General features: G+C 37.6%; 1 protein-coding gene across 4 annotated transcripts in view; it reads left to right on the top strand.

The window, feature by feature from the left end:
• soga1 (suppressor of glucose, autophagy associated 1) overlaps window positions 1-25,856 on the top strand; it is a 160,833-nt gene that overhangs the window by 42,727 nt on the left and 92,250 nt on the right. For all 4 annotated transcript variants that reach the window (XM_055012698.1, XM_055012699.1, XM_055012697.1 and 1 more), the window contains exon 4: window positions 1,356-1,505. In XM_055012698.1, the coding sequence (XP_054868673.1) occupies window positions 1,356-1,505 (150 nt within the window). The remainder of the gene's footprint in view (window positions 1-1,355; window positions 1,506-25,856) is intronic.

Genomic DNA, 25,856 nt, shown 5'->3' with positions numbered 1-25,856 from the left:
TTTATATTTCAAGTTGTGGTGAGGAACAGATAATTTTTTTTAAAAATCTTTTTACAGAATGTGGTTTGATGAAACAGTTTATTTTTGGTGCTTTTTAATTTATTTTTTAACTAGGCATGTAAAATAAAGTTACTTAGATGAAACATCACTACTTTGGGCTTAGATTCGGGTAATTTTTCCAAAGAAACTGAACGTAGCACATGATGCATTCATGACTTCTCGGTTGTGGTGAGAAACACACAATTTTGTGTTTTTTACAGAATCTGGTTAAAGCAAAATGTTTATTTTTAGTAATTTTTAAAAATTACACGAGATGAAATTTAGGTAAAATATCACCACTTTAAGCATAAATTTGTTTTTTTTGTTTTTTTGATAAATGGCATGTCACGCTTGAGTAGTTAAAAGATCAACAAATGGCTGAAAATGTGACAATTTATTCTGTTTTTACCATTTCTGCCTCTAATATATAGTGTAATTTTGTCGATTTTTAAAATAACATGCTTTTCAAACCCACCAGTGAGTTTTGTGGTTCAAAGGGTTAATTACAAAAGTTTCCTCATGATAAAGTCATTTATTATTGTAAGAGCATCATAATAGGATAAGTTTCGTTAAACCACATTGCGGTTATCGGATGTGACTTTTCTCCTTTGCTGCTTTTTGTCTCCTGATGCTGCAGATATGAATCCGTTGACTTTGACTCGTTGACATTAGAAACTTTTAATGAATAGCTGCCCTTGGGGGGGAAACAATCAGACTTTCATAAGATCACATTTTGTATAAAAGATCAGTTCCTGCCAGACTGGAATTAATTATCTTTTTGACTTTATTAAATTAAAAAAAAATGTTGCCACCCCCCACTTCTTCATGCACATCAACTTATATATGAAAAAAGCTTGTGCTGATAGTTAAGATACTTCACATAGTTCACTAAAAACAAGAATTTTACTGGGTCTGTTTACACTGACAGCATTCCTGAAATATTTCTGATGCTTGAAAATTAAGATTCGCTCTTTTAATCTCTTGAACACAGATTGATAATGTAAAAAATAGAGCAGAGCAACATCTAATGATGCTAAAAGGTTATTATAGTCAAATTAGCAAATTCAGATCAAATCTACAGTTAGTGCTTTGTTTTAGAGAAAAATATGATTTGTACACTCACATTTCTTGGACCTCAACCCTTAAATGTTTGAAATAAAGAATGTTTTAGGACTTTAAAGCTTTCTTTTATTTGGAGTAAAGGTGTTATAAGTATTGTTTTGCATGCATTCAAGAAAACAGAGCATTTGGCATTTTGACACAGATGGATCGAGCTTATTTCCTCTTCTTCTATCCGTTTTTCTTTGTCTTTTCAGGTGGCGAAGGACGTCTCCATCCGTCTCCACAGCCAATTGGACAGTGTGGAAAAGAAAAGGAGTCACCTTGAGCAGGAAAATGAGGAGCTGAGGGTCCGACTGCAGGACCTGGAAGTCGCCAAACAGGTTCTGCAGCAGGAGATCGACAAGGTAAGATGAGAATATCCAAACTGTGGAGCAGAATAAACTGAGCTAGTTGGCTACGAAATGGTTAAATGAGGAGCTTATTTGTTGATGAGCTGCATAAATCCATCAGGATCTGAATGTTGGTACAGTTTTATGAAGGTTTTCTTTGTGTCTTTATGTAAATAAGATGAGCTAAGCTGCACTGTTCCCAAAATACTGCAGTGTTATTTGGTAAATCCTCCCTGTTGAAGGAGATTACTGCTGTTTTGACCAGACTAGAACTTTCATCTAAACACTGAGGTTCCTGCAGATCCTTTATTTAGCCTTTTTGGTCGTTTAAAGAAAACAGTGTTTACCGCGTTGAGTTTGTCTCAAAGCCTCAGGAGAATTTGTTCTCATCTAGTGCTGAGTTCATTCCTGCCACTCTGCTGCCACTCCAGGGACGTTTCTGTTCTACTAAGTGTAGCCGGTAAAAACCCTGCAATAAAAAGAAAGAAAAGAAAATTGCTGTCAGGGCCAGCGGAGGTGGAAATAAACAAAACCGAGTTCGAGTTGTGCTCTTTGTGAAAGTATAAATAAATTGGTTGCATCCAGAGTTTTCCCGGTAAGAAGCACTACTGACTTCTTTGTTGTCTTGAGTCTAATTCAAGTAAAAAGAAGAAAATGTGGCCCCTGTCTTTCCAACCTTTTTACTTCCTCTTGCTTCTCCTCATTGGTGTGATGGTCGTGGCCTTGGACCAGAGCCCAGGACCAGGCTGCTGATGTGGGTCAGGGTTTGACGGATGGTTGGGCTGCTGGCAGGAGATGTAGGTCTGTCTGCTTGGGTCTGACTGGACTGGTGGTAATTGAATGGCTGGTTTGCTGTGTGTTGATGTCTTTCAACTTTTCTCTTTGCTTAATTAATGTAAAATCTTGATTATAGTCCCTTGCAGATTATTAGTTAGTTATTATACTTTTCTAATCCACTTGGAGGACTCAGTTTCATGCATGTGTAGCAAATCGGCATCTACATACAGTATTATATGCATGGATTCTAATGCCAGACATGCAAACTACTAATTTTGGGTTCCTTTGCTTATATACGACTGTTATGATCCAACTTCTAGGGTCAGCTGGGTGTAACAAAAGTCACCAGATGTTACTGGTTCAGGAAAAGTCATTTATTGCTCAGTGGCAAATCAACACAAAAGAACAGTGATAATGCAAAAAAAAAGAGGGCTTGTGGATGCTGCTAAATCCAATAACCAAATAAAACCAAATGAAGGCTAACAGACATCCCAAACTAGCTTAAGAAATCCAGAACAACTAACTCCCTAGCCAAATATAAACACAGTAGCAACACCCACCACAAGTAACAGAAACTAATACAAACGAGTGAATAATGCACAAAACTAACTAAACATAGGAGGTGCTTCTAAACACACACATTTAACACACAATATGCGAAGACTCAAGTTACGAATAGCTTCTCACCGAAGTTGACAGACTGCTAACAGGAACCACAGTCTTCACTAAGACATGTAGCTCCTCACCGAATTAGCAGCCGCCAACAGAAGCTCTAAATGTCCGTTGTCACCCCTCAGTGGCTACGGACCACAGAGGCACCAGGGCGAACTGGTGACATAAATTACCAGCCGTCCAGACTGAGAGTTTTGGTTACAGATATATACTCATGTGTGGTGATTGCTGGGGTCTTGTGGGAGGAGGAGTTGTGGTTTCAGACCAATCCAACGGGTCGTGAGGTGTGGAAGACCAGGGCTGGGAAGAAGTCTGGAGCTTCAGGCTAATCACTCGTCATGAGTGCCAGGTGTGATCTGGAGCTCAGTCTTCAGCCAGGTGTAATCAATCCACCATCCAGACAGCAAAACACTGGCCTACGATTGAGTTTAACCCCTTGACACTGATCGCCGCAAATTCGCATCATATCACTTTCATTCAGACTGCAGCCAAGATAGCGTATGCATTCCCTCAGTGCCGGTTTGTGCATATTCAATACGTACCTCAGAACCTTTTACAAGCACTGGTTTCTCGTAAGACCGGTTGGAGTGGGACTTAAATTATTATACATCTGTTCTTATCATTATATATCTGTTCTATGTGTAATAGACAAATTAACAATCTACACTTAATTTAGCTTCAGCTGGAAAGAAAAATATATATATAATTGTAAATAAATTCAGGTGTCAAGGGGTTAAGAGCAGAAGAAACATTAGTGCTGCATGTATAGTGATGCAGAGATGTTGTGAAGAGTAATTTAGCATTGAATTGCTATTTCAAACCTTACTGTGGTTTGCAGTACTGGGTTGCACCACCAGGTGAAGCCTCTTGCTGTTTGATACTGTTTATGGGAGTTTAGCTAGTAAAGGTGCACCGTGACAGAGACTTGTATCAGAATCAGAATGTCTTTGTTGTCATTGTATGAGAACAACAAAATTGAAAGTGCAGTCCTTAAAGTGCATAATAAAATAAAATAAATAACATAACAAAATCAAACAAAAAAACATGTAAAACCATCAATAAAAAAACATTCATAAAAAAACATTCATAAAACCACCCAGTAAAACTCATTAAACACCCATAAAACCCATTAAACTTGTATAGGCTTACTGATGCCAGGGCACCAAAAAAGTTTGAAATAAAACTAGGATAATGGTCAGTATTGAGCACGTCTCAGTATAACATCTTCTGACTGTACTTCATCATGTAAACAAAAAATTGGACATAAACTCGTGCCGATATCTGAAATTCCTTTGATTCTCAGCAGTCAGTTTCAGGACTACCCTACCTTCTATTCTCCTTGGAGTCCCTGATTGTAAACATGGGAGTTTAGCTAGTAAAGGAACACCGTGACATAGACTTGTATGGACTTACTGATGCCAGGCCACCAAATAAGTTTGAAATAAAGCTGGGATTAAAGGGTTTGTTGTGTTCCTGCATGAGAGACGTTGTGAACAATATGTTGGGTATAGGTTTTGGAGATTTTTGGTCACTTTGAAAGTCTTAAGTTCAAGTCTGAGGCATGCTGACCTTCTAGTCTGCTTGCAGTCCGCTGGTAAAACTTGGCTCCACGTGTGTCCAGCAGGTTGTTTTTCATACAAAGTGTGGGCATTAAAATGGCATCTGTGAAGTTGTAGATTAACATATCAATTACTTTGCAAGATTTTATTTTTCAAACTGCCCATTGGCTATCCTTCAGCTCATTTTTCATACATGGAAATTTGAGGCTATTATTTGGAAGACGACATCACAGGAAATGTCAAAATCTATAAAAGCCTGAAATTTTCACTTTCATTTTTGGTTGTTTTAACGGATATGTTAAAACTTCACATTCTGCAGAACCTCACATTCTATGTATACATGCTACTGCTTACTATGCACAACTTTACTGTGGTCTTGCTCAGAATGTTATCAACTAGCTTATTATAAAATATGTTTTGCATAGACCTGCAAAAGAAAAGACATTCAAAGGTGCCTTTTGCAAGGTTTTTTTCCCCTCAGTACAGCAACACAACTGCAGGGTTTTAGACGCTGCAAAACTAGAAAGTATAATAAATGCAGCCATTGAAGTACAAAGTCTTAGCAACTGAGGAAAGTAAATGTACTACAGCTATGTTCCATCTTGCATACCAGTGTGTTGACTGATGAGGTGACTGCTGTGCTGAGGGCTTCGCTGGCTGTTTGCTCACTGACTGGCTAACATGGTTTCATAAGCTGTGTTTGTTGTGCGGAGCTATGCGAACCCTTCGGTGAACGGAGTTCTTCACATAGCTGATTTGATTCAGAGGGCTGTGTTGTTGCTCATCCACACAGGAATGTCTCACTTTTGATTATACAGTGCAAACACGATGCTCTGAGTATGTACCAGACAGTGAAAAACTGAAGGACAGATAAGAACTGCCTCTTATATAAAGAGATGTCAGCAACAAAGAGACGTACACAAGGATAATAGAAAAATGAGTGTAATAAAGATAAACAGACTGGACAGACGGGTATTTAACCACATAGACAGGACTACGCGCAGACAATGAAGGCTTTGATAATTCACAGGTGAAGAGGAGGTTTGTGAATTATTGATTGTGTGCTGGCTGCAGCCTACAGTCTGCACTGATATTGATATTCTTTAAAAAGCAGACTTATACGAAGCAGTGGCTGGACCTCAGTATTATACTGGGAGCTGGAGAGGGATTAGTTTCTGCAAAACTGACAGTCTTAAAGCTTTAGCTGCAGAAACAGAAAGAGAAACAGTTAAAAAAAATCCAAATGAAAAGGAACAAACATAAGCAAGTATATTTTGTGTACAAGTGTCACCCTGTATCTACACAATTCATGAGAGAAGAATTTTGTTGGCTGTCTCCATATGATAGCTAAATGTTAACATTGTGTATTTTGTGCATTATCACTCTAAAATGGGCGTTTTAAGCTCTTGTTTTGTGAAAAGCAGCCTTTATGTAATCACACCATCCTTTCAGCTGAAGCTAATAATAATACTACTATAAATGGCTGCATCTATGAACTGGAGCCCTTATTATTATAAGTAGCATATTATTGGCTCTGTGTTAGCTGCTTTTATATGATGGGTTTGTTAGAGTCTGTATTTTGCAAATTGCTGTATAAAATACAACATATTCATTTACTATGACTATGATTATAGGCTGCCATCTACCCATATATTGTCGCCTCACTTGTATTGTAGATAATAAAATGCTCTGGTTGTAGCAGTTAGCATTTAACTAGCAGCTTCTTTTTATTTGCTAGTATCTATATACTAACCATGGCAGCAGTTTACTGCATTGTTTACAAGCTAGCTGTAGATTTTAGCAGTAATTCAACTTGTAGCTGCCATTTTCTCCTGTTTCACTACCAACTGTCATTTATATGAAATATTTTATACCTTAAAAATTTGGAGGTTGGATGCTAACAATGCTAATATAATAGCTTCCTCCATTTTTTTTCTTCCTTCAAAGGTCACGCTGAAATGCAGGTTATAATTTAACTTACATTAGCCTGAAATTCCTATATTTTAAATTATGTGTTAGAGTAAAGATACACAAATGGAAAAGAAATTCATATTTTATGAAAGGAAAAGGAAAAATGTTATGAAGGAATTGTAAGTTAGCTAAGTGCTAGTTTCCGCTAATACCTTTCTGATTTCATGTTACTCTGACTTAAACCTTTATAGAAAGCATTTTTGATTTTTTTAGATGGTTTGATTATTGCAAAAATAGAAACAAAAATAAAATAAAAATATTGTGGAATCACCAAGTAGGAGCGACATTTAGCCCACAGTAGTGAGGAATTCAAGCTAGCTAGATGGTGCCACAGCAAGCTAATACAGCGTAGCATAATTAACGTAACATAAAACCAGCTAGCCAGTCTTTTAGATGGAAAATAATACATTTTCTAATGTTGGATAGTTATTATGTTATGTATCAGATGATGGTGTATATAAATTAGCAGAAATCTAGACTAGATTATTGAAAATTACTGATGTCCATTGGGGGCATCTTTTCTCAAAGGTTCTACTCTGACACTTTCACATAATGTGAATTCATTTATTTATTTTTAAATAATGATAACCATAAATATGACTGTCATATAAATAATTAGGAAATTTGTAGATATGTGTATTTCTATTAAAAAGTGTAAACAATAATTTTTTTCTGTCAAAATATGACATCAAAATGTCAAAACTGCATCTTTTGATTTCTTCAAACCAGGAAAGGGATTTAAATTTCATTTAAAACTATCCAAGAAAGATGTTAAATGTGAACTGACTGCATGTAGTGATCAGGAGGTGGATTATGGCGTATTTTTTACACCATTATCCGCACATTGCCTGCTAAGCTAGCTGTTTATTTAGCGCCAACATCCAACACACGATTGTGGACAATCAACGCAATTAAGTGGAACAAGGAGAATGGAGATGTTTTGTCTCCTGGCAATTTCCTCTGTCCTGATTCTCCTTTTCCATCATCCCTCCCTTATGGCTCACCTCCCCTCCTCCATCACTCCCATTTATTATCACCTTCCATTCCTGCTCCCTCCTCTCCTGCTGCTCCCATAGAGACACACAGGAATGCTGATGCGGGGATTTCTTTTTCAAAATCCCCCATTCTGTCCGTCTCCTCCTCCATCCTCCATCCTCCATCCCGTCCCCCCCCACTCCTCCTCCATCATACCAAAACCATCACTCCCTCATACTTTTCTGTTATTGTCTCCTTTTCCCTCCTCTTCTCTCCGCTTTCTGCTGTTATCTTCTCATCCCTCTCCAAAGCCATCGATCCACTCCAGCTGTTTGACCTTTGGAGGAGGCAAGGTCGGATTTGATGTAAAGGGGGAATGGGTTAGAGTTACAGATGGAGGAAAGGAGGGAGCGACTGAGTCTTGCTGGAGGTTTATGAGAAACAGAAGGGAGGATGGATAGGGTGTGTCTCCTCCAGGTGTTTTGTCAGCTGAAGGTGAAGATGCTCGACAGTGGGGAAGGATTGATTGAAGAGATGGAAGGCAAAAATGATGGATAGGGAGTCGAGGCTCAAGGATGTCGGCAGTAAGTCAAGAAACAACAGAAACATTTGCACTCAAACAAAGCTGAAGTGCACCAAGAGTCTTTGTTTACATCTTCTTTTCAGCACTAAGTCATGCAAGTTGGCTTCGAGTGTGTCTTTGTTTCGTTTACCCTTTGTCAGAGAATGAGAATAATAACTGCAGATTGTGCCACAAAATTTAAGTGTGTTTCTGTTTCACTTCATAAAGGGGAAAGACAAGAATAATGAAGCTCTGGCAACACTGGTGCTCATGAGATGATCATTAGCAGATAAGATGACTGATTTTGACCTTGTAAGAATAGAAGGATGGATAGATCGACTTCTTTAGCCTTGATTATACTCTCTTGCGTATATGGACAGCTGCAGGCACAACTGATGGATGGATCCTTAGACCTGGGTAATAAAACAACAGAGATATGTGCTTTATCAATAGCATGCAGAAACTCAAAGTCCATAATATCAACTTATTGTATCTCTCAACAATAGAGCCCATTCGCTTTCCACTGGCTGCTGTGCAGGTCTCCCGAGGTGTGCTAGTCTGTCACCCCTGTCCACAGATTTCCTATGGTGAAGGCTGCAGCTGGTGGTTGCAAATCGGCTTTGCAATCTAAAAACACAAACAATCCTGTGTTGCTCGCTGTTTGGGTGATAAATGATGTTGGAGTGTTTGCGAGGGGCTTCTTCGGGGTCTTCGTCTGGTGACACCAGGTCCAGGCTGTCCACTTTAACCTCCTAGGACCTGGCATTTATATATGTGGACATCTTTTTTTTTTCAAATAGAGCGTATTGTTTATAATAATGATAATAATAATAATAATAATAATAATAATAATAATAATAATAATAATAATAATAATAATAAAAATAGTAATTCTAATAAGAAAAATGTCAATAATTACAATAATAATGTTAATATAGTTTAAACATAAAATATAATAAATATAGTAATTGATATTATATATTATCCGATTATTATATTTATGGGTTACTTCTTATCCCAAAAAACTAGAAGAAATCTGAAATGCAAGCCCAACCAAAGGTCGGGTCTTAAGAGGTTAAACATTAACCTTAGCGCTTTGTTGTGGCTTCACCCTGGATACACTCCGTGCAGCTCACTTTATTCAGTATATATGTGTGAATACACACAACCATTCAAAAGTTTGGGGTTTTCTAATCATTAATTAGCCTTTCAACACCATTAGCTAACAAAATGTAGCATTAAAACACAGGAGTGATGGTTGCTGGAAATGTTCCTCTGTACCCCTATGGAGATATTCCATTAAAAACCAGTCATTTATCACAATAGTAATGTCTAAACTGTATTTCTGATTCATTTAATGTAATCTTCACTGAAAAAAATGCCTTTCTTTCAAAATTAAGGACATTTCTAAGTGGCCCCAAACTTTTGAATGGGAGTAAATATGTGAAAATGTGTCTTTTAATGTTGGTAATATTAAAATCATTATCTGTGTCCCTTGATAAATTAGCAAAAATGCTTAAATTAAGAATAAACCTTTATTCTTCTGGTCTTTATTGAAAATAGGTAATTGAAAATTGATCAAATGAAACATTTATCTTGATAGAGCTTTGTCTTTGCTATTATGCTACTTTCTAGTAAGCACGTCCCAATCAAGGTTTTATTTACCCACCATCCAATTGTATCGGATCAGATCAGAGTCATTTAATATTTAGTATCTGTCGATACAGGTTTTTTTTTTTTTTATTAAAACACACTTCAAATATTATCATTTAGCTGTAGTGTGTGATTTTTACTGTTTAATACTATAGCACCCAGAGGAGGTGGGCAGTTCTCTGCTGGCAAGCAGAGGGTATTATAGCTCGTAAAGGAGCATCGGGACAAAGACTTGCATGAAACTTACTGACATCAGACCAGTATAAATGTGTGATATAAAGTTGGGATTAAGTAAAGCAGTGATTCTGTGTCTCAGTAGACCATCTGATGGCTGTTACATCTGTACTTTGTCCCTTACCTGCATGATAGCAGACGTAAACAATAAGTCAGGCATAAGTTTGTGAGGATTTTGATCAATTTCAAAGTCTTGCGATTGGCACAGATGAAGTTTGGGATGTTTTAGTCTGCTTGAAATCTGCTGGTATGACTTTCATGTGCATATGTGTGCATTGGGTTGTATCTGCATATTCTGCACATGTATGCTACTACTGACCACACACACTGTTGTCCTCATGGCACAATGAAAGCATGGACTCTTGGGAAAATTACAAAATTTACATTCTATGGACCATAGTGGGCCCTCACATTTAACTCTGGTCTTATGCAGCCAAATGTTTTTCAGAAAATCTTTTGCAAAAAATGATGAATCTCCTCTGGTTTAAACCTGTAAGATACACTCATAAATATCAGCATTTTATATTTTGGCAAACGGTAAAATATTACATGGCATCCAGCCTAGTTTTCAGCTATTGTGCTTTGGTCGGACAATAAAAGCATTACACCCTCTATTTTAGGTGCCCACACTATAGCAAGCAAAGCATCCATTTTTTTCATTCCTGTTGTGCCCCCAGCTTGAATCCTGGTGGTTCTTTGTTCCTGGAGTGCAGTGGAAGTTGACCAAAAAAGCCTTTTTTTTTTCCCAGCAGTGGCCACAGTGCCCCAAGGTGACTAAACACAAAGGAGTAACTGAGAGCTATAGAGGTTAAAAGAAGGAGAGGTAGACAGATGGAGGGAGGGAAAATGGAAGGAAACAAAGCAACACGATTGGTTGGTCGAACTTGAACAATTCCACTGAGACGGAAAAGAAAGGAACAGTGAAATTAAGCAAAGGAAAAACAAAGAGAGAAGAGACTGAAAAGAAGGAAATTATGGAGTGGAAGACAGACTGAAAGAGGATAAAGGAGAGATAATGTAGAAGGGGGACTGTACCATGTGGGGTCTTGGCAGGAGGGCTGGCAGAGGAGGAGATAACAGCCTTAATTGGAAAAAAAATCCTCAGTGACTGCAGGGTGAGGAGAAAAATGCAGCATGTAATTCACCGATTCTCTGCCTCCCCTTTTCTTTCATTGTGTGCTTCCTTCAGCTTCCTCTTCCAGTAGTAGTTCTTCAGTCTCTGCTCTTTGTTTCTCTCCCAGGTAGATTATGTATATGCATGTGTTTAAATCCCATGTTTCCCCCCGAAGGTCATTGAAGAGGTTTCTTAGTCTCTTTTTCTGTGTGTGAGTGAACATAGTGATTTAGAATTAGTCCATTGAGGATGATAAGGTCACTCTGTCTGCTTGGGCACATATACATATATAAAATTGACATTTTTATGCTTTCTGTCTCTTCCCACGGTGCGTGTCAAGATCACGCCCGACTCTGTGGCCTTGATATATATGAATATGTGCACATAGTGAAATATGGTTAAGCCAAGCTAAAGATTGTGGCCCATTAACTGGTTAGGGCATGGTGTTATTAGATACGAAATAGTTTATTTTAAAGTTGGGAAAGACTAGTTTAATCTCATCATGAAGCCTATTGAACAAGGCAGTGTTGTTGCTGTCCAAAGAAAACCTCTGATCTTTATAAAAATTTAGGAGCCTCGTGATTTTAAAAGGATTCAACAAGGACAAGAATAACCTTTTGCTTCTGTGAACAACTCTAAATAAATTGTCACAACATTGATGTCCAATTATCAGTTCTTCTAAAGTGTCCAAATTAATTACACCAGAAAAGGAGGAAGATGCAACAAGGTGATTTAATTAAAAGAGAACCAGTCAAACCTGAAGTAAACAAAGAAAAAAATGCAGCTGCAATGAGGGAAATATGGCATTTCTGTTTATACATACCTGATGTTTATTTATCTCTTCAAATTAATTTAAATCTGCTTTAATTGTATTCCGTTTTGCCACTTGCAATCAGCTTTTTATTTGAAAAATGAACATGAAATTTCTTAATGGAAGCACCCCAGCAACCCACAATATGTTGCTTCATGTTTGATAGATAAGAAAACACAATAAAACTTTTTAATATTTAGGGAATAGCACACCAATTTCAGACACAAACCTCAGTTTGTTCACTGTCGGGTCCTTTTAAATGTCCCGATCTCCCCCTCTCTCGCTTTTTTTATTCCCCATTTACTGCTGAAGGAAACTGGTCCCTGTTATTTCTGACTCAGGAAGTGCAGTCTATTGTTTGGAGTGAGTTGAGGGATGTGGGTTAGGGGTAGTGTGCATGTTTGACTGTATGTGAGTCTTTGTGTGCTTGGTAGTTGGGGGGTAATGAGTTTATTCCGGCAGGCATGTATGTGTTTACAGCATTTATATGTTATAGAAAATATAGTAGTGGAGCAGAGAGCAAGATGGATTCAGGTTTCAGATGTAAAGCTGGTGTGATGATTTCAGGGTGAAATCAGTGTTTTTATATTAAAGATTGCATTTAAGTCTTTACATCTGCTGCTGTCTTTGCTTGGTTCCAGCAATTTTCATTTACAAACTTTGTGTACATCATGTTTTAGAGGTTGAACTACTCAAATACTGTCAGTTTTACCTTCTCAAAATTGGTAGATGCAGCTTATTTGTGAACTCTCTGCCTGCTGTCTTCTGAACTTTATCCCGTTGAAGGTCCCATATTTTGCCATATTTTTAACAAATTAATGAAAGTTTCACATGTCGCTACAAAGTGTCAGTAAGGTTTAGCTCAAAACACTGCATAGATGGCTAATTTCACCATAACTGCATTACTTCTGGTTTTAATGCTGTTCTAAAGGGGCTGTTTTAATATCTGGAGCTTGAAATGAAGCTGTGCTGCTGCTGTCGTCGCCCCTTTCAGGAAGAAAATTCTCTCTGCAGTTGATTTCACCCACAGTTGACACGGGTGTGAATGAGTTTAAGAGACCAGGACTTTTCTTGCGCTTCAAATTTTCTGTCTGAATGCTATTTTTACAGGAAAATTCTGCCAAATTCACAGGATCGTTGTTGTTTTGAACTCGTGTGGATATAAGAATAACACTTGTGTAAATTAACTCTTGCTTTCCTTTATTTCCTATGCTTCCTGTTCGACATCTTTACTACAAAAAGAGAGAGTATCTGCGCAAATATCCTAAATTTTACATTGTGAAGCCTCACCTGTACAGGTATTGTGGTAATGACAAAACCAGGAGAAGAACAACAACATGAACGAATTAATGTCACGTTCGGGTTCGATTATCAGTTCTTCTTAACCGTCCAAATTAATTACGCGAATGCAGCAAAATGGTATGGTTAAAAGAGCAACAGTCAGACCTGAAGTAAACAAAGAAAAAAAATGCAGAGTTGAGGCACCTAACATCTCAGATTGTACTTTTTGAAACCTAATGACCCAACTGACTACTTTTATGGGGTTAAAACCTAAAGATATAGCAAGAAAAATACAGTAACCTCCTTGTATCTTGCTTATCACAACTTATCTACTTCAGCCAAAGGTACAGCGCCCATCTGTCATTGGCTACTTCTTAATTTTCCGCTTCCATATTTACTTTTGCACCACAGACAGGCCATGACGCTCCAACTTGGACCTATGGAACACAATGGAAGCCATGTGTTGTCTGCAGGGACACAAGTGCCGTTAAATGGGTCAGAGCATCAAAGTGGTCCACTTATCTGGGTCAGGGTGATTGATTAAAGGGGAGATAGTCTTGGAAGAACTGGAAGAACTTCACCACAGACACAGAGTGAAGTGTAGGCAGGAGAAGACAATCACAAAAAGAAAAAGTCGTTTTTTATGGCGGTTTGAAGGAAAACAGAGCCAGCGAGAGAATGATGTAACGAGAAGAAGACATCATTAGCCCGTGAAAGTACTGAAGTACTTAAGGTATTTAAGTTATCGTAGCACATATAATAAACAAGAATGACAGAAAAGCAAAGAGATTCAGAGTAAAGAGAGGAAACAAAATGCGGGGTGAGTAAATTAAGGAATGAGAACATATTTAGGTTGAGGATAATGGTTAACAATTAAACTCTTATTATTTATTACACTGTATACTTTATTTTTATTTTCCCAGTACAATGTACATTTATACACTTATACTTTTCTACTTATGTTTATATTTTAAGACATATTTTTACTAATTATCTGATATATTTTCTACTGCTTAAATTTCTAAGATTTTGAAGGGGAGCTACTGTAATGGGGATCAATAAAGTATTTCTGATTCTGATAAAAGTGCTGAGAAAAAATGGAAAGACGGCTGGAAAAGGAGATGATGAGAGTGAAAGAAAAGGTGAAGGAGCTGATTTTAAACAGCAGAAAGATAAGGAGTCAAATATGAAAGGAAGGAAACACCTCAGGGGGAAATGAGCGATTGAAAAGACATATACACGAACGTGTATATCTCAGAGTGCTACTTAAATCAACTCTTTCTTAGTTTTTATGCTTCCCATTACATCTTTACCACAAAAAGAGAGAATTTCTGCGCCTTATATCTTAAATTTTACTTTTTGAAACCTAACTGTGGTACTGACAAAACCAGGGGAAGAACAACCTTGATTTCAGAGACCATGCTATGGTCCAATTATCAGTTCTTCTAAACCGTCCAGATTAACTAATGCAGAAGTGGAGGATGCAGCAAAATGGTATAACTAAGAGAAGAAGTTAAAGATGGATGGAAAAGGAAAAGAAACTGAGAAGAAATCAAACATGAAAGGAGGGGAACACCTCAAGAGAAATGGGGTTAGAAACAACAAAAAAACCCAAATAAATAGACAAAGGAGGCAGTGAAAATACAGGAGGGTCAAGGAAATGCAGTACAATTTATATAAGACAAAATGGATGGAAAGGGGAAAAAGAGGAGGAGGGAAGTCAGTGGAAGATGAGGGGAAACTTGCCAGAAGGGTTTCTGGGTCGATGGGAGCTTCACTAGTACCACTGGGACAGACACAAGTGATGAACACACACAAAAACACACATGTACATAAACACACATGCAGAATGAGGAAGTTGCACACTCGTTCATACAATAGTTACACACACACGTTATGGGATGCACACATTCAGAAATACTGTAAAGTAGAAGAGCAGAGTGCTGTGGGAAACTCAAAGACCCTATAGACGCACACAGACACACACGCACACACACACACACACACACACACACACACACACACACACACACACACACACACACACACACACACACACACACAAGGACAAACCGATGAACAATATATCACAGCTACTCCCTTCAAACAAAGACTCCCACAGACTTTCCAGCTGTTTACTGCACAGTGACCAAATGAGGGATTATTTTCATTAATTAAAGCAATTTTAGTTGCATTTAAGTCACTGATAAACAGATAATACAGATGTTGTCACAATATTTGTTTCAGGTTAGATGTTATTAACTGGAATCGAGATGTGTTGCGATGTGGAGTTTGGCGTCTTTTAGAAGCACCTCTGTATAAAACACTGCACACATCAGCTGCTAGTTGCATTAACTTTAGCATCTGAATATGTATAAACTGTTGGTGTTTTCTTTGCAAATCTGTAAGCATTGTGTTAGCTTAACTAACTTATTATTCCTGATTTTGATATAAACATATTTAAAACATAATGTAAAACATCGTATGGATTCTTTCTGACAGTCTGAATGACTCTCCAGACGTGCAATAGCCAGTTTAGAATAAATATTTAACCTGCAATGCATGTTGTTGGACTGAAGAAAGACAACATGTAAGCTCAAAAGTTCAGAATCAGAAACTTCTCGCTGTGATGCGACTGTGCAACCAAACATACACGTAAATTAAACACACCTGTATGTAAAAGCCGTCGCTGGATATCACTTTTTAACAATCTCTGTCCAACATAGAGAAAACCCAGACCTGACACAACTTGCCTTCGCTGTAATGTTTCTTTAAACGGATGATTAACATTTGTGTTCCTGCTCCTCTCCACCAATATTTGTGATACTTATTTCACCAGCGGAGCACCTCTGAGGGACCTGGGGGGGTTCGGCGGTAATTTCATGCCTCGGCAGCTGTAACACGAGTCTGTCTGGGACCCCACTGAAGGGCAGGGAACTGATGGAGACGCTCATGGAGACGACTGGGGAGTGATAACACTGTGACCATTAAAGAGGGGAGATCTGGAGGGCAAGAAACAAGGAGGGAGGGCAGGACAGATGATGGTGATGGAAACCCAGCAGGGAGATCCACCTGGAGGAAAACACCACACTGTGTCCAGCCACTGTGTCTGATGCTTTAATTAGGTTTACATAGATGTAGCAACTAACATGAAGCTAGTTTTGGCTAAAATGCAGTTCACAGACACAAAATTTTCACTTTACACTAGAGATCGACAGATGCGGGTTTTCCAGGGTCGATACCGATCCTGATTTTTGGTGATTAAGAAAGACTATAAGCTATATTTGGAGCAGATATTCATTAAATGTAATGTTTAACCTGTCATTCATAGCAAGGTTTCTTCAGTTATAGGAGTTATGTGTCAAATAGAAGTAGGAGTGAATAAATTAAATTCCTGTGTTTATGTCTGCTGTTCTTCTCTATTTTCTTAGTATTTCACTGTTTTGCCAGTTTTATTGATCCACATCTTACAGCATAATAATTATTGTTTTCCAGACTCTGTTTCAGGTTAATCTGTGGCTGCCTTCTAACTTAGCTGCTAGCTGTTAGCGTAACATTAGCCACTGTAAGAGAGGCTAATTTCCTGGTTTGTGTTTCTTGATCAGTTTTTGCAGGTTGTGGCTCTACTTAAGAGACGTGTCTGTCAGTTACAGCAGATTGTTAAAGTTAATTTTACTTTAGAAAGATCGGGCGATGCTCCAGACAGGCTAAGAGGAACAGGAAACCTGTTAGCGATAGTCTTAGCCTGGGCTTAGACAGCAGTAATCGAAAAAAAAAAATAAAATAGCAACCTCAATCTCTACTTAAAGCTACAAATATCAACCTCGTGGCTGCTGTTCTTCACTATTTTATCACTTTCATTGTCCATTTAGGTCCACATCTTAAATTAATTATTGTTTTCGAGACTCTGTCTTGTTGATCTTGGGCTGTTTCCTAACTTAGCTGCTAGCTGTTAGCATCACATTAGCCACTGTGAGAGAAGCTAATTTTATGGTTAGTGTTTCTTGTTCAGACATTTCTGAGACCACAGAGTGACAACAGACAGAGAAAAGAGGCTGCATCAGATTTAATTTATCAATAATTATGCAATGTTCAAACCCGTCCATTTTATGTGATAGATTTTATATTTAGATTTTATATTTCTTTCTTACTAACCATGTTGCTATCTTGTTGTCTAACTAACTTTTTGTGAGGACTCTAAGTTTCAGTTACCAAGCTCACTTGGCAGCAAAACTTTTTCTGATTCAATAATCGGTCATTAAAAATACAGATAACTGGAAATATGCCAAATATCGACCGTGAATAATTGGTGTACTCCTAGTTTACAGCGATCGGAAATGTAGAAAACGAGCAAATCTTCACATCTGAGAAGCTGGAACCTGATTTCTTTGCGTAATATTTGGTCCGTTAATCACCTAAATTAAAATAAATTGCTTTCAGATTGATAAAATTGAGGTTGGCTCGATGGAAAGATGTGCTGATAGTTTGGAGACAGAAATTCAGAAAGAGACAAAAACTGATGCATTTGAAGTCACAAAAGGCCGTTTTCTGACTTGTGCTTCTGATCGGCTGAGCGCCATTAAAAACTGTTGTAAGTAGCTGATAAAAGCTCACCTCTGACTCCGAGACGCCTCATCGGAGCGCTAATGTATCACCCAACTATTAAAAGGTGCTGCATCGCCCTTGTTCGCTGCTCTCCTCATCTCTCTGAAATGTTGCCTCTCTAAGACCACTGCTTGTAGATTACGAGTTTTCTTTCAGTGCTTTTGAAGCTGTGTGAACCTGGAGCTTTTCTCCACCTGAGAAGCTAAAGAAGAACAGTTTTGACGTTTCTGCCAGTAAAGAATCAACGTATGCCAGCTTAATTATCACCTGCAAATCCCTGCAAATGTTAGAAAATGTCAGAAATAATTGTCTCTACATTTTCTCTGGAGGCAGCTGGATTCTTGACCGTCACCACGTGGCGATGAGGCAAAAACCCTTTAAATATGAAAATGTGAAAATCAGCTTCAAAGAATTATCACTGATGTCTACAGAAATACATAGAAAGCTGGACTACAGATCAATATACTGTGTTATTATATACATACTTTGATCAAGGCTAATTGTGCTCAGCCAATGATTTGTTCCTAAACAACACACTGTAAATGTATTTGTTTTGTTGGATTATCGTGTTTTTTAAAAGCTAATGAAACAAATATAGGTGTACAGTCTGTTAAAATAGCTACAGTTTGATGTTTTGTTATTGATACAGGAGAATTTGGCCGTTTTTAGACTAGCTTGGTTGTGCAAAACAGTTCAGGATGGTATCTTTAATTTTTCATTAATTTATTTTTAAATTAATTCAACATATATTCAATCTCAGAGTACATCCAGGTATGGAAAACTATAATGTAGCTGAGTAGCAAAATATAAGATGTTTGCACACAAATAAACCTGGATAACAGTAAAATATGAAAAGTTAGTAAAATAAAAAGATTAATTTGTGCATGTTAAATAGGGTAGAATTAAAAACCTGAATTCCCCAAAAATTAAAAATGAGTCTTGCATCAGAAGTTTTATGGATTTGATTTAATATTTCATCCAGATATTTAAGAAAACAACATGTAAGCAGATGATGCCTCTGTATGTTTGCACAGTAAAGGTAAAATTTAACTGGGTGGAGGGAGGATAATGTTGAGACGGACAGTTTAGAATCGGTTGGTGGAGGTCAGCTCTGTAAACAAACGAGCAGATGGGTGATGGACGGATGCTTCTAAAAGGGTTTTACAGCCTTTAAAAGCCGCCTGGAGTGCAGATTATCTCACCTGTGGGACGGACTGAAAAGGTTCCACTCTGGTCTCTATGGGGAACCATGATGTCTGCAGATAAAACACCTGAACACAAAGAGCGTCTGCTGAGTTTGCATCCTACTGTACGTGTGATGATGTATTGATCATCTCATTTTTTAGGACTGTGTGGATCCAACTTCTCCTCTGGAGATCACATTATGTCCTTTGTGTGTTGTCAACCACAGTCTTTAATTTATATGGAAGTGTACTTGTGTTTGTGTCTGTTAGCTGCTCTATTAGAATTAATGGAGTCTCAAGGGAACTATAGGGAACCTTGTGTAGTTGTTGGGTTCTTGGAGGAACCTTTAGCAGCTCAGTTAAGAAAGTAGGTTGCAGGAGAAACGCCTAATAACTCAAAAACATGTTTTTATGGGATTATATGTAGGCCAAACTGCCACTTTACTCCTGCATTTACACTGTATTTAATTTTTTACATTTATAATGGAATAGAATGCGACTCCATTTAGAAACATTGACTTAAAAAATTAAAAAGCTGCCAAAACCAAAAAAACGCTGTGAATGTGCTGCCATCTTGATATGCAGTGGTGGAAAGAAGTTGTTGGACACCCCATGCATTTGTGAAATATTGCATTAAGAATCACTCTTAGGTCTTCGTGCAATTTCTTTTAGTACAGTCACAGCCCAAATACTGAAGAAATTCTTTTAAAAAGTCATTAAAAACTTAAAATTGATTGACTCCATAAAAATACATAAGAAATTTTGAGTATTGGGTCATTTTGGTACCACTGATCCACTAATGAAGGTTGTGCTTTTCATTAAAAGATACAATTTTTGTTGCCGTGCTTCGTGTCTATATAAGGGCAGCACATTTGAAAGTTCTGCAGACATGAAAATGGCTAAAACCACCAACTAACAATTAAAAAGCATGCTAATAAATTGTTTTAGGTGATAGTTTTTTTGACTGCAATATCATAAATATTATAGAGTTGTGGGAGAAATAGCATTTAAATTCTCTGTATGTTGTGCACATGTAGAGATCTTGACAATACATAAAACAAGGCTGACAGTGTTATAATACTTCATTTTAGTCCAATATTAAACAAATGGGGAGTGTTTTCTTCACTAACAATTTAAAAACATGCTTAGAAATTATTTTAGGTCAGAGTTTTTTGACTACAATATTGGAAATATTGTGAAAATTAAGCTTTTTGACACTAATTTTGTATATTTGGGCAAATCTGAAGACAAATTTGTGTAGAATATACAAGAAATATCTCGATATATGCGCCAAAGTCCCCATTTGGATTCATTTGGGATAAGTTGTAATACAAGACTACACTCTGAGGCTGCATACGAAACATAATCAGTGTAAACTTTAAGATAAGAAAATATGAAATAAACCTTTTTTAATACTACAGTGGCGAAATTAGCAATAATACCACAGAAAGTGCTAAAAAACAGCAAGTTAAATAAAGAAAAAGAGGAACTAATGCTTAAAGGTTCGCAAGAGCTGCTTCACCAGGCTGCCACTGAACCAGAAACCTGCTTCTTTTGGGAATATGACAGTTTTTATTCTTATTTGAGTGTTGAAATGTTTCACAAATGCTGCATCCTAAGTGGAACATTTGTCCAGATTATTGCACAAACTCAGTTTCAGTGTGGTTTTCTCAGACTGAGCTTCAGCTTCAGCCCGTCTGTGGTTTTTCGCTGCTGGTTTTTGAGCAGATAAAGCAGCTGGAGGCTGCCAGGCTCGCCCACTGCCGAATCAATAAAGGCATTTAAATGTTTTAAAAGGACAGAGTGGCTTTGAATTTAATGGCTTCACACTTTGCTAAATGAAAAGGCCACGTTTTCCAATGAGCACCTCTGGTTTACAGCAGAACCTGAACATCTGTGGCTTCAGAATAACTTCCTGCCCTGTTTCGTAATGTGACTTTCTTGAGCTGCTGTTTTGTTTTATTCATTTAAATCCCGAGTGTGATGCCAAAGTTTGATTTCTACATTATTTAGCAGATATCACTGAATGTGAGAGGAGATTGCTAATATTTAAGGAAAGGGGTGCAGCAGGTAGTGTTTTTTAGTGGTCTGTTGCCTTGTTAAAAAGCTCTGTGGTTGACTTTGTCTTCGCAATTAGACGAGACAACAGATATCGAAATGATTTGTGATGCGGAGACTTTAGCGAATGATAGATGGAGCTGCTCGGACGTTCTTGTTCATTGGTATTCCCTCGCCGCTCCGTTGGGTCCAACTACATTACAGGTGAGAGGTATTAAGCTGTGTACACGAGCGACGCACTGAATCTTAAAGTCTCCTCTTTGTCCACTCTGATACCACCATGGAGTTTCATGGTTTAACGTCAGATGAGGAGAACGAAGCCGCTGGAGAAACTGTGAACTGCAGAACACATTAAATATAAAGCAGATTTGTCTTTTGATAAAGCTCCAAGATGATCGTAGCTGCAGGCCAAACATTCTACAAAGGCTCAGATCGCAGTCTGTCGATATCCAGTCTGGTTGTTTGTGTGGCAGAAACTTTTTAAATACATTTTTTTCTGATCATCATTGCGCTCTTAGCAGGAGTTTTGAGTGCGAACATGGTACGGGGTTGCATTTATAATCACGCACCAATCAAAATTTTGGCTTACTGCACTTAAATAAACAAGATAGACTGTGATATTAATGTTTATTTTTGCTATTCACACTAAAAACAGCCCCTTTAAATGTAATTGTTTGGCTTAAACTTGGTCAAATCTGACATTAAAACACATTTTTCACACTTCCTCTGAGTAATTTGTAATCCCAAACCTGTTATATTCTTGTAGTTACTGAATGGAGACTAGAGGCTTCTCTGTGCACAGTAATTAGCTTATACTGTAGCCTGCATGTGAAGCGTTCATGGAACATCTGTAAATTGCATCTAGGGGATGCACTGAATTCAATAAAAAAAGGACTGTATTTTATATCATGAGGAACTATTTTACTGTGCTCTTTGTTATAAACTTGCAGGTTTCAAGTAAAATCTATTGAGATTTGAATATGTTTGCTAACTAGTTAGCTTCCTATCTTGACACGGCAGTGAGAATTTGACCGCAACACCTAACAAATTAGCAGTCATGTAGCTTAAACTTTGTGCAAAAATAATCCTGATTATTTTTTTGGCTGTAATTATTCAGCTCCTAACACAGTGAAGGAAATTAACCTTTCTAATGTGTGCATTTGTTGCGCATCAAAAGATTAACCTGAACCTGATGAACCTAGTAGTGTCTTGTCAAACTACTATGTCTGAGGTCAATAATGACCATCTACATTCAAGAAAATAACATGTTTACACTTCTGCCATCTTCTTTTCAACCTGATTGGTGTTAGCACACACCTACAGTTCAGACTTTTGTTTCTGAAATCCACAGAACAAAACTTCACTTGTCCCACCTACTAGATCTGCACAGTATTAGGAAAAAATGCCTTTGCAATATGAAAACACACGGGAATTTGCATCAAATGACTTGAATAACTGTATTTGGAAAGAATGAATCTATTTGGAGTGATTGACATGATGTTGTAATGGACTAAGTCTGCACAGAAAATCAATTTAAAAAAGCCATTTAGAACCTTTCTCAGATGGTCTAATACTAGTTGATTTGAATAGTCAAACAACTGGAAGACAACACAGAGAAAAGTATCTTTTCTGTAGCCAAAATACTTCCTTGCAACATTTGTTTTTGCTACCAAATCCTCCTTTTCAGTGTTTCTTTGTGCACATGTGAAGCCTGTAATGTCAACAAACTTAATATCTGAAACTTAGTGCATAAAAGAAACCTTAAATCAGAGTAAATTATCTTCTATCAGATAGACTTATCATTAGTTTTCTTTTTGCATCAAGCACCGAAAAGAAGTTGTAGCAAGTTGTTTCTGCATTATCAGGAAATACCGTGCAGCTTTCCTCTGACAGAAACAAAACAAATATCTAATAAACCTGAATAAAATCAGCGTCAGATTTCTGAACTGACGGCAGCAGCTTCGACTGGAGGCGACTCCACTTGCTCTGCCGTTTATGGCCTGCGGCTGAGAGCTCTGTATGCTAATCATGGATGATGGATGTGAAGGTTTATTGTTGATGTGTGATATATGTGAGCTCTGCCGGGTATCGACGTGCACTCGGCTGCACGGTGGCGACATTAACAAGGCGGCAGGTCATTTGTAAGACATACGCGTTCATCGCTGGGTTACCAGAGTGTGTTTTTGTCTTTATTATTCTTAAAATAAATAAATAAATCCTCCCCGCCTGCCTGCGTTCTTTACATTTCCTTCTTCCTGGTTTCCAATCTGACATCATCACCGCGCTGCCGCCTCTTGTTGTGATGTGGAAAGTGGAGACGTGGAAAACGAGTAGCTGGCACCTCCCGCTGATGCTGGTCTGGCTGCAGCACGGTTGCCACGGCTACACTGCCGGTGTCATGTGTGTTGCTATGGTTACTCGGCTACCGTGATGTCCCATAGCAGCTGTAGGCCTGGCGGGGAGAGATGTCGGCTGTAAAAGGAGATGGTTTATTGTCATAAATGCGGCAAAAGTACGTTGTTTTGAAATCAGATCAGGTTTGTTTTCCTGCAGAATCATCCACTGGATGAAGAAAAAGATTTTAAGTTGGTAACTCAATATACATGAAATACAACAAGCAGGTTTGCAATATTTTGCATATTAGTTTAACCATGGAGTTTTATAGTGACTCTGGAAACACAAAACTGTGCAATATTGTTATTTTTCACAGCAAGACAGATTTTCTCTGTGCAATATGAGCATACACACATAGAATAATCAGTATTTATGTGTATTTTTTTGTCTGTTTTATTATACATTTCGCACTATCCTCTTTTCTGCCATAACGCTACCATGTTTCCACTTTGGGATGATCTTGTTTTATCTAATCTAAGCTTAGTTTAGCTTAGCCTTATCTTCACTGAGGCTACAGGCTTTTTCTGGAGCTTTCAACCATTTGATTTGCTGAAGACAGCAATAGGAGATGATCAAGCTGACTTGCACAAAGAAATCCCAGCTATGTTGAACTTGCTTCATAATATACCCCTCAGCTCTGTTGTTACCAACACTATCACCACAGTCTACAGCGCATGTAGCAGAGTATGGGTCGGAGTTGAACAGATAATAGTGCGAAGTCAAGCAGTGTTTTCACTTTATGCTGCTAGTTTGTGAAAAATGTCTCTGGAAAATTAACAAGCAGTTACAATTTTCACCATTTTATAGTGCGGAGTCAAGCGGTGTTTTCACGGTTACTAGTTTGTGAAATAAATTCCTGAAAAATGAAAAACATTTCACTCTCTAATTTCCAATATATGTAATATATTCATCTGCAAAGAATACATTAATCGATTAGTTGTCAACTATTAATTTACACTGCAGCTATTTTGATATTTTTTCATCAATTTGAGTTATTTTCTTAAGGAAAATTCTTCGATGCTAATTTGTTAAATGTGAATATTTTCTGGTTTCTTTGCTCCTCTATGATAGTAAACTGAACATCTTTGGGTTGTGGACAACATTTGTCATCTTGAGCTTTGGGAAATTAACTTTTTTTAACCATTTTCTTACATTTCATAGACCAAACAACTAATAGGTTAATTAAGAAAGTAATCAATGCATTAATTGACCAAGAAAATAATCATTTGTCCCAATATATAATGAATATTCGCCCACATATCGTTACCAGAATTCTTTTTAAACCCCTAAAACTGGCATCGTTCAGGCTCTAAACTTCCTCTTCCTGCTCTCCACATTATTACAGATTCACTGCAGTAACTTCTCAGTACAGAAACATTCTCTGCTGCTTTGTGGCTGTTGTAAAAGGAAGAAGTACATGACGATAAAGACGAACTCCCAACATCTCCTCATGTTGTATCTCAGTGTCCCTGAATCTGTGTTGCATAATTCACAGTCTTCCATTGTGGTTGGTTCATTAGTTTGGATCAGTGCTGCTCTGTCTTGTTTTGACAGCTCAGTTTCTCCTCTAACTGTTTCCTATTTCACTCACTAAAGATGTAATGTGCTTGAGATTCAGCTGGATTGCAACCATTTAATGATCTGGAAGTTTGTTCCTGCTCTGTTGAGCACAACAACTAAATGCCTCCGTGTTTAGTTTGGACTGGATGAGCTGGATGTTTGTGTTCTGTTACGCTGCAAGAATTTGGCAGGAGAAAATCATGTTATAGTAAAAATTATTTACACTCTCAAACACCTACGCTACAGTCTCAGACACAGTGTTGAGGTTATGTTTACAGGTTTTCATTTGTTATTTTTCTGTGTCCAAAGGTTTTCATTTGATTTGTGATTAAAAAAAGATCTTTAAATGAGCATAAATTTGCTTTTTGCTCTTACTACCAGCACATTAAAATGCATGGAGACTTCTGTTTATAACTAACTGCTGCTGACCTCTAATTCAGAAAACATTAAAAATTCCAGGCATGCTGCCGTTTTCAAACAGGTTACTGTGTCTTGAAAATGTCTCGGCTATTTTGAAATGTTTTGCTTCATAAATCTCGGATTTCATTCAGATACATACTGATGCTCGCAAAACAACTTTTTAACTAGGAAGTCTTGTGCAAAATAAACGTAAAAATTTGAATTCTGTCCAGAATGGTCCGTATCACTGCTGTTATTGAATTGTGGATCCTTTGTTTTGAAGCTGCACCATGTTAGGGGTCATTCCAGAACTGGAGGACACTTGGGCTTCAAAATTTTGGATAAATTAACCTTCTCTTTTACAATTTTCTGCTCCATATTCATCAATAATAGGTAATAAACTATCAAAGGCTTGATTGGCTCAGTTTACACATCAATGTTAGCATTTTTATTCCATGTTTTCTGTGTTGTTTGCTAACTCTACTCTAATCACAGTAACAGGGTTGCTAATCCATGCTAATGTGATCTTTTTCTCAGCAGTAGAAGCTAGATATTTA

The sequence above is a fragment of the Amphiprion ocellaris genome, chromosome 8 (assembly GCF_022539595.1).
Source record: "Amphiprion ocellaris isolate individual 3 ecotype Okinawa chromosome 8, ASM2253959v1, whole genome shotgun sequence".
Lineage (NCBI taxonomy): Eukaryota > Metazoa > Chordata > Actinopteri > Pomacentridae > Amphiprion > Amphiprion ocellaris.
This window is presented reverse-complemented; position numbering and strand designations above follow the sequence as displayed.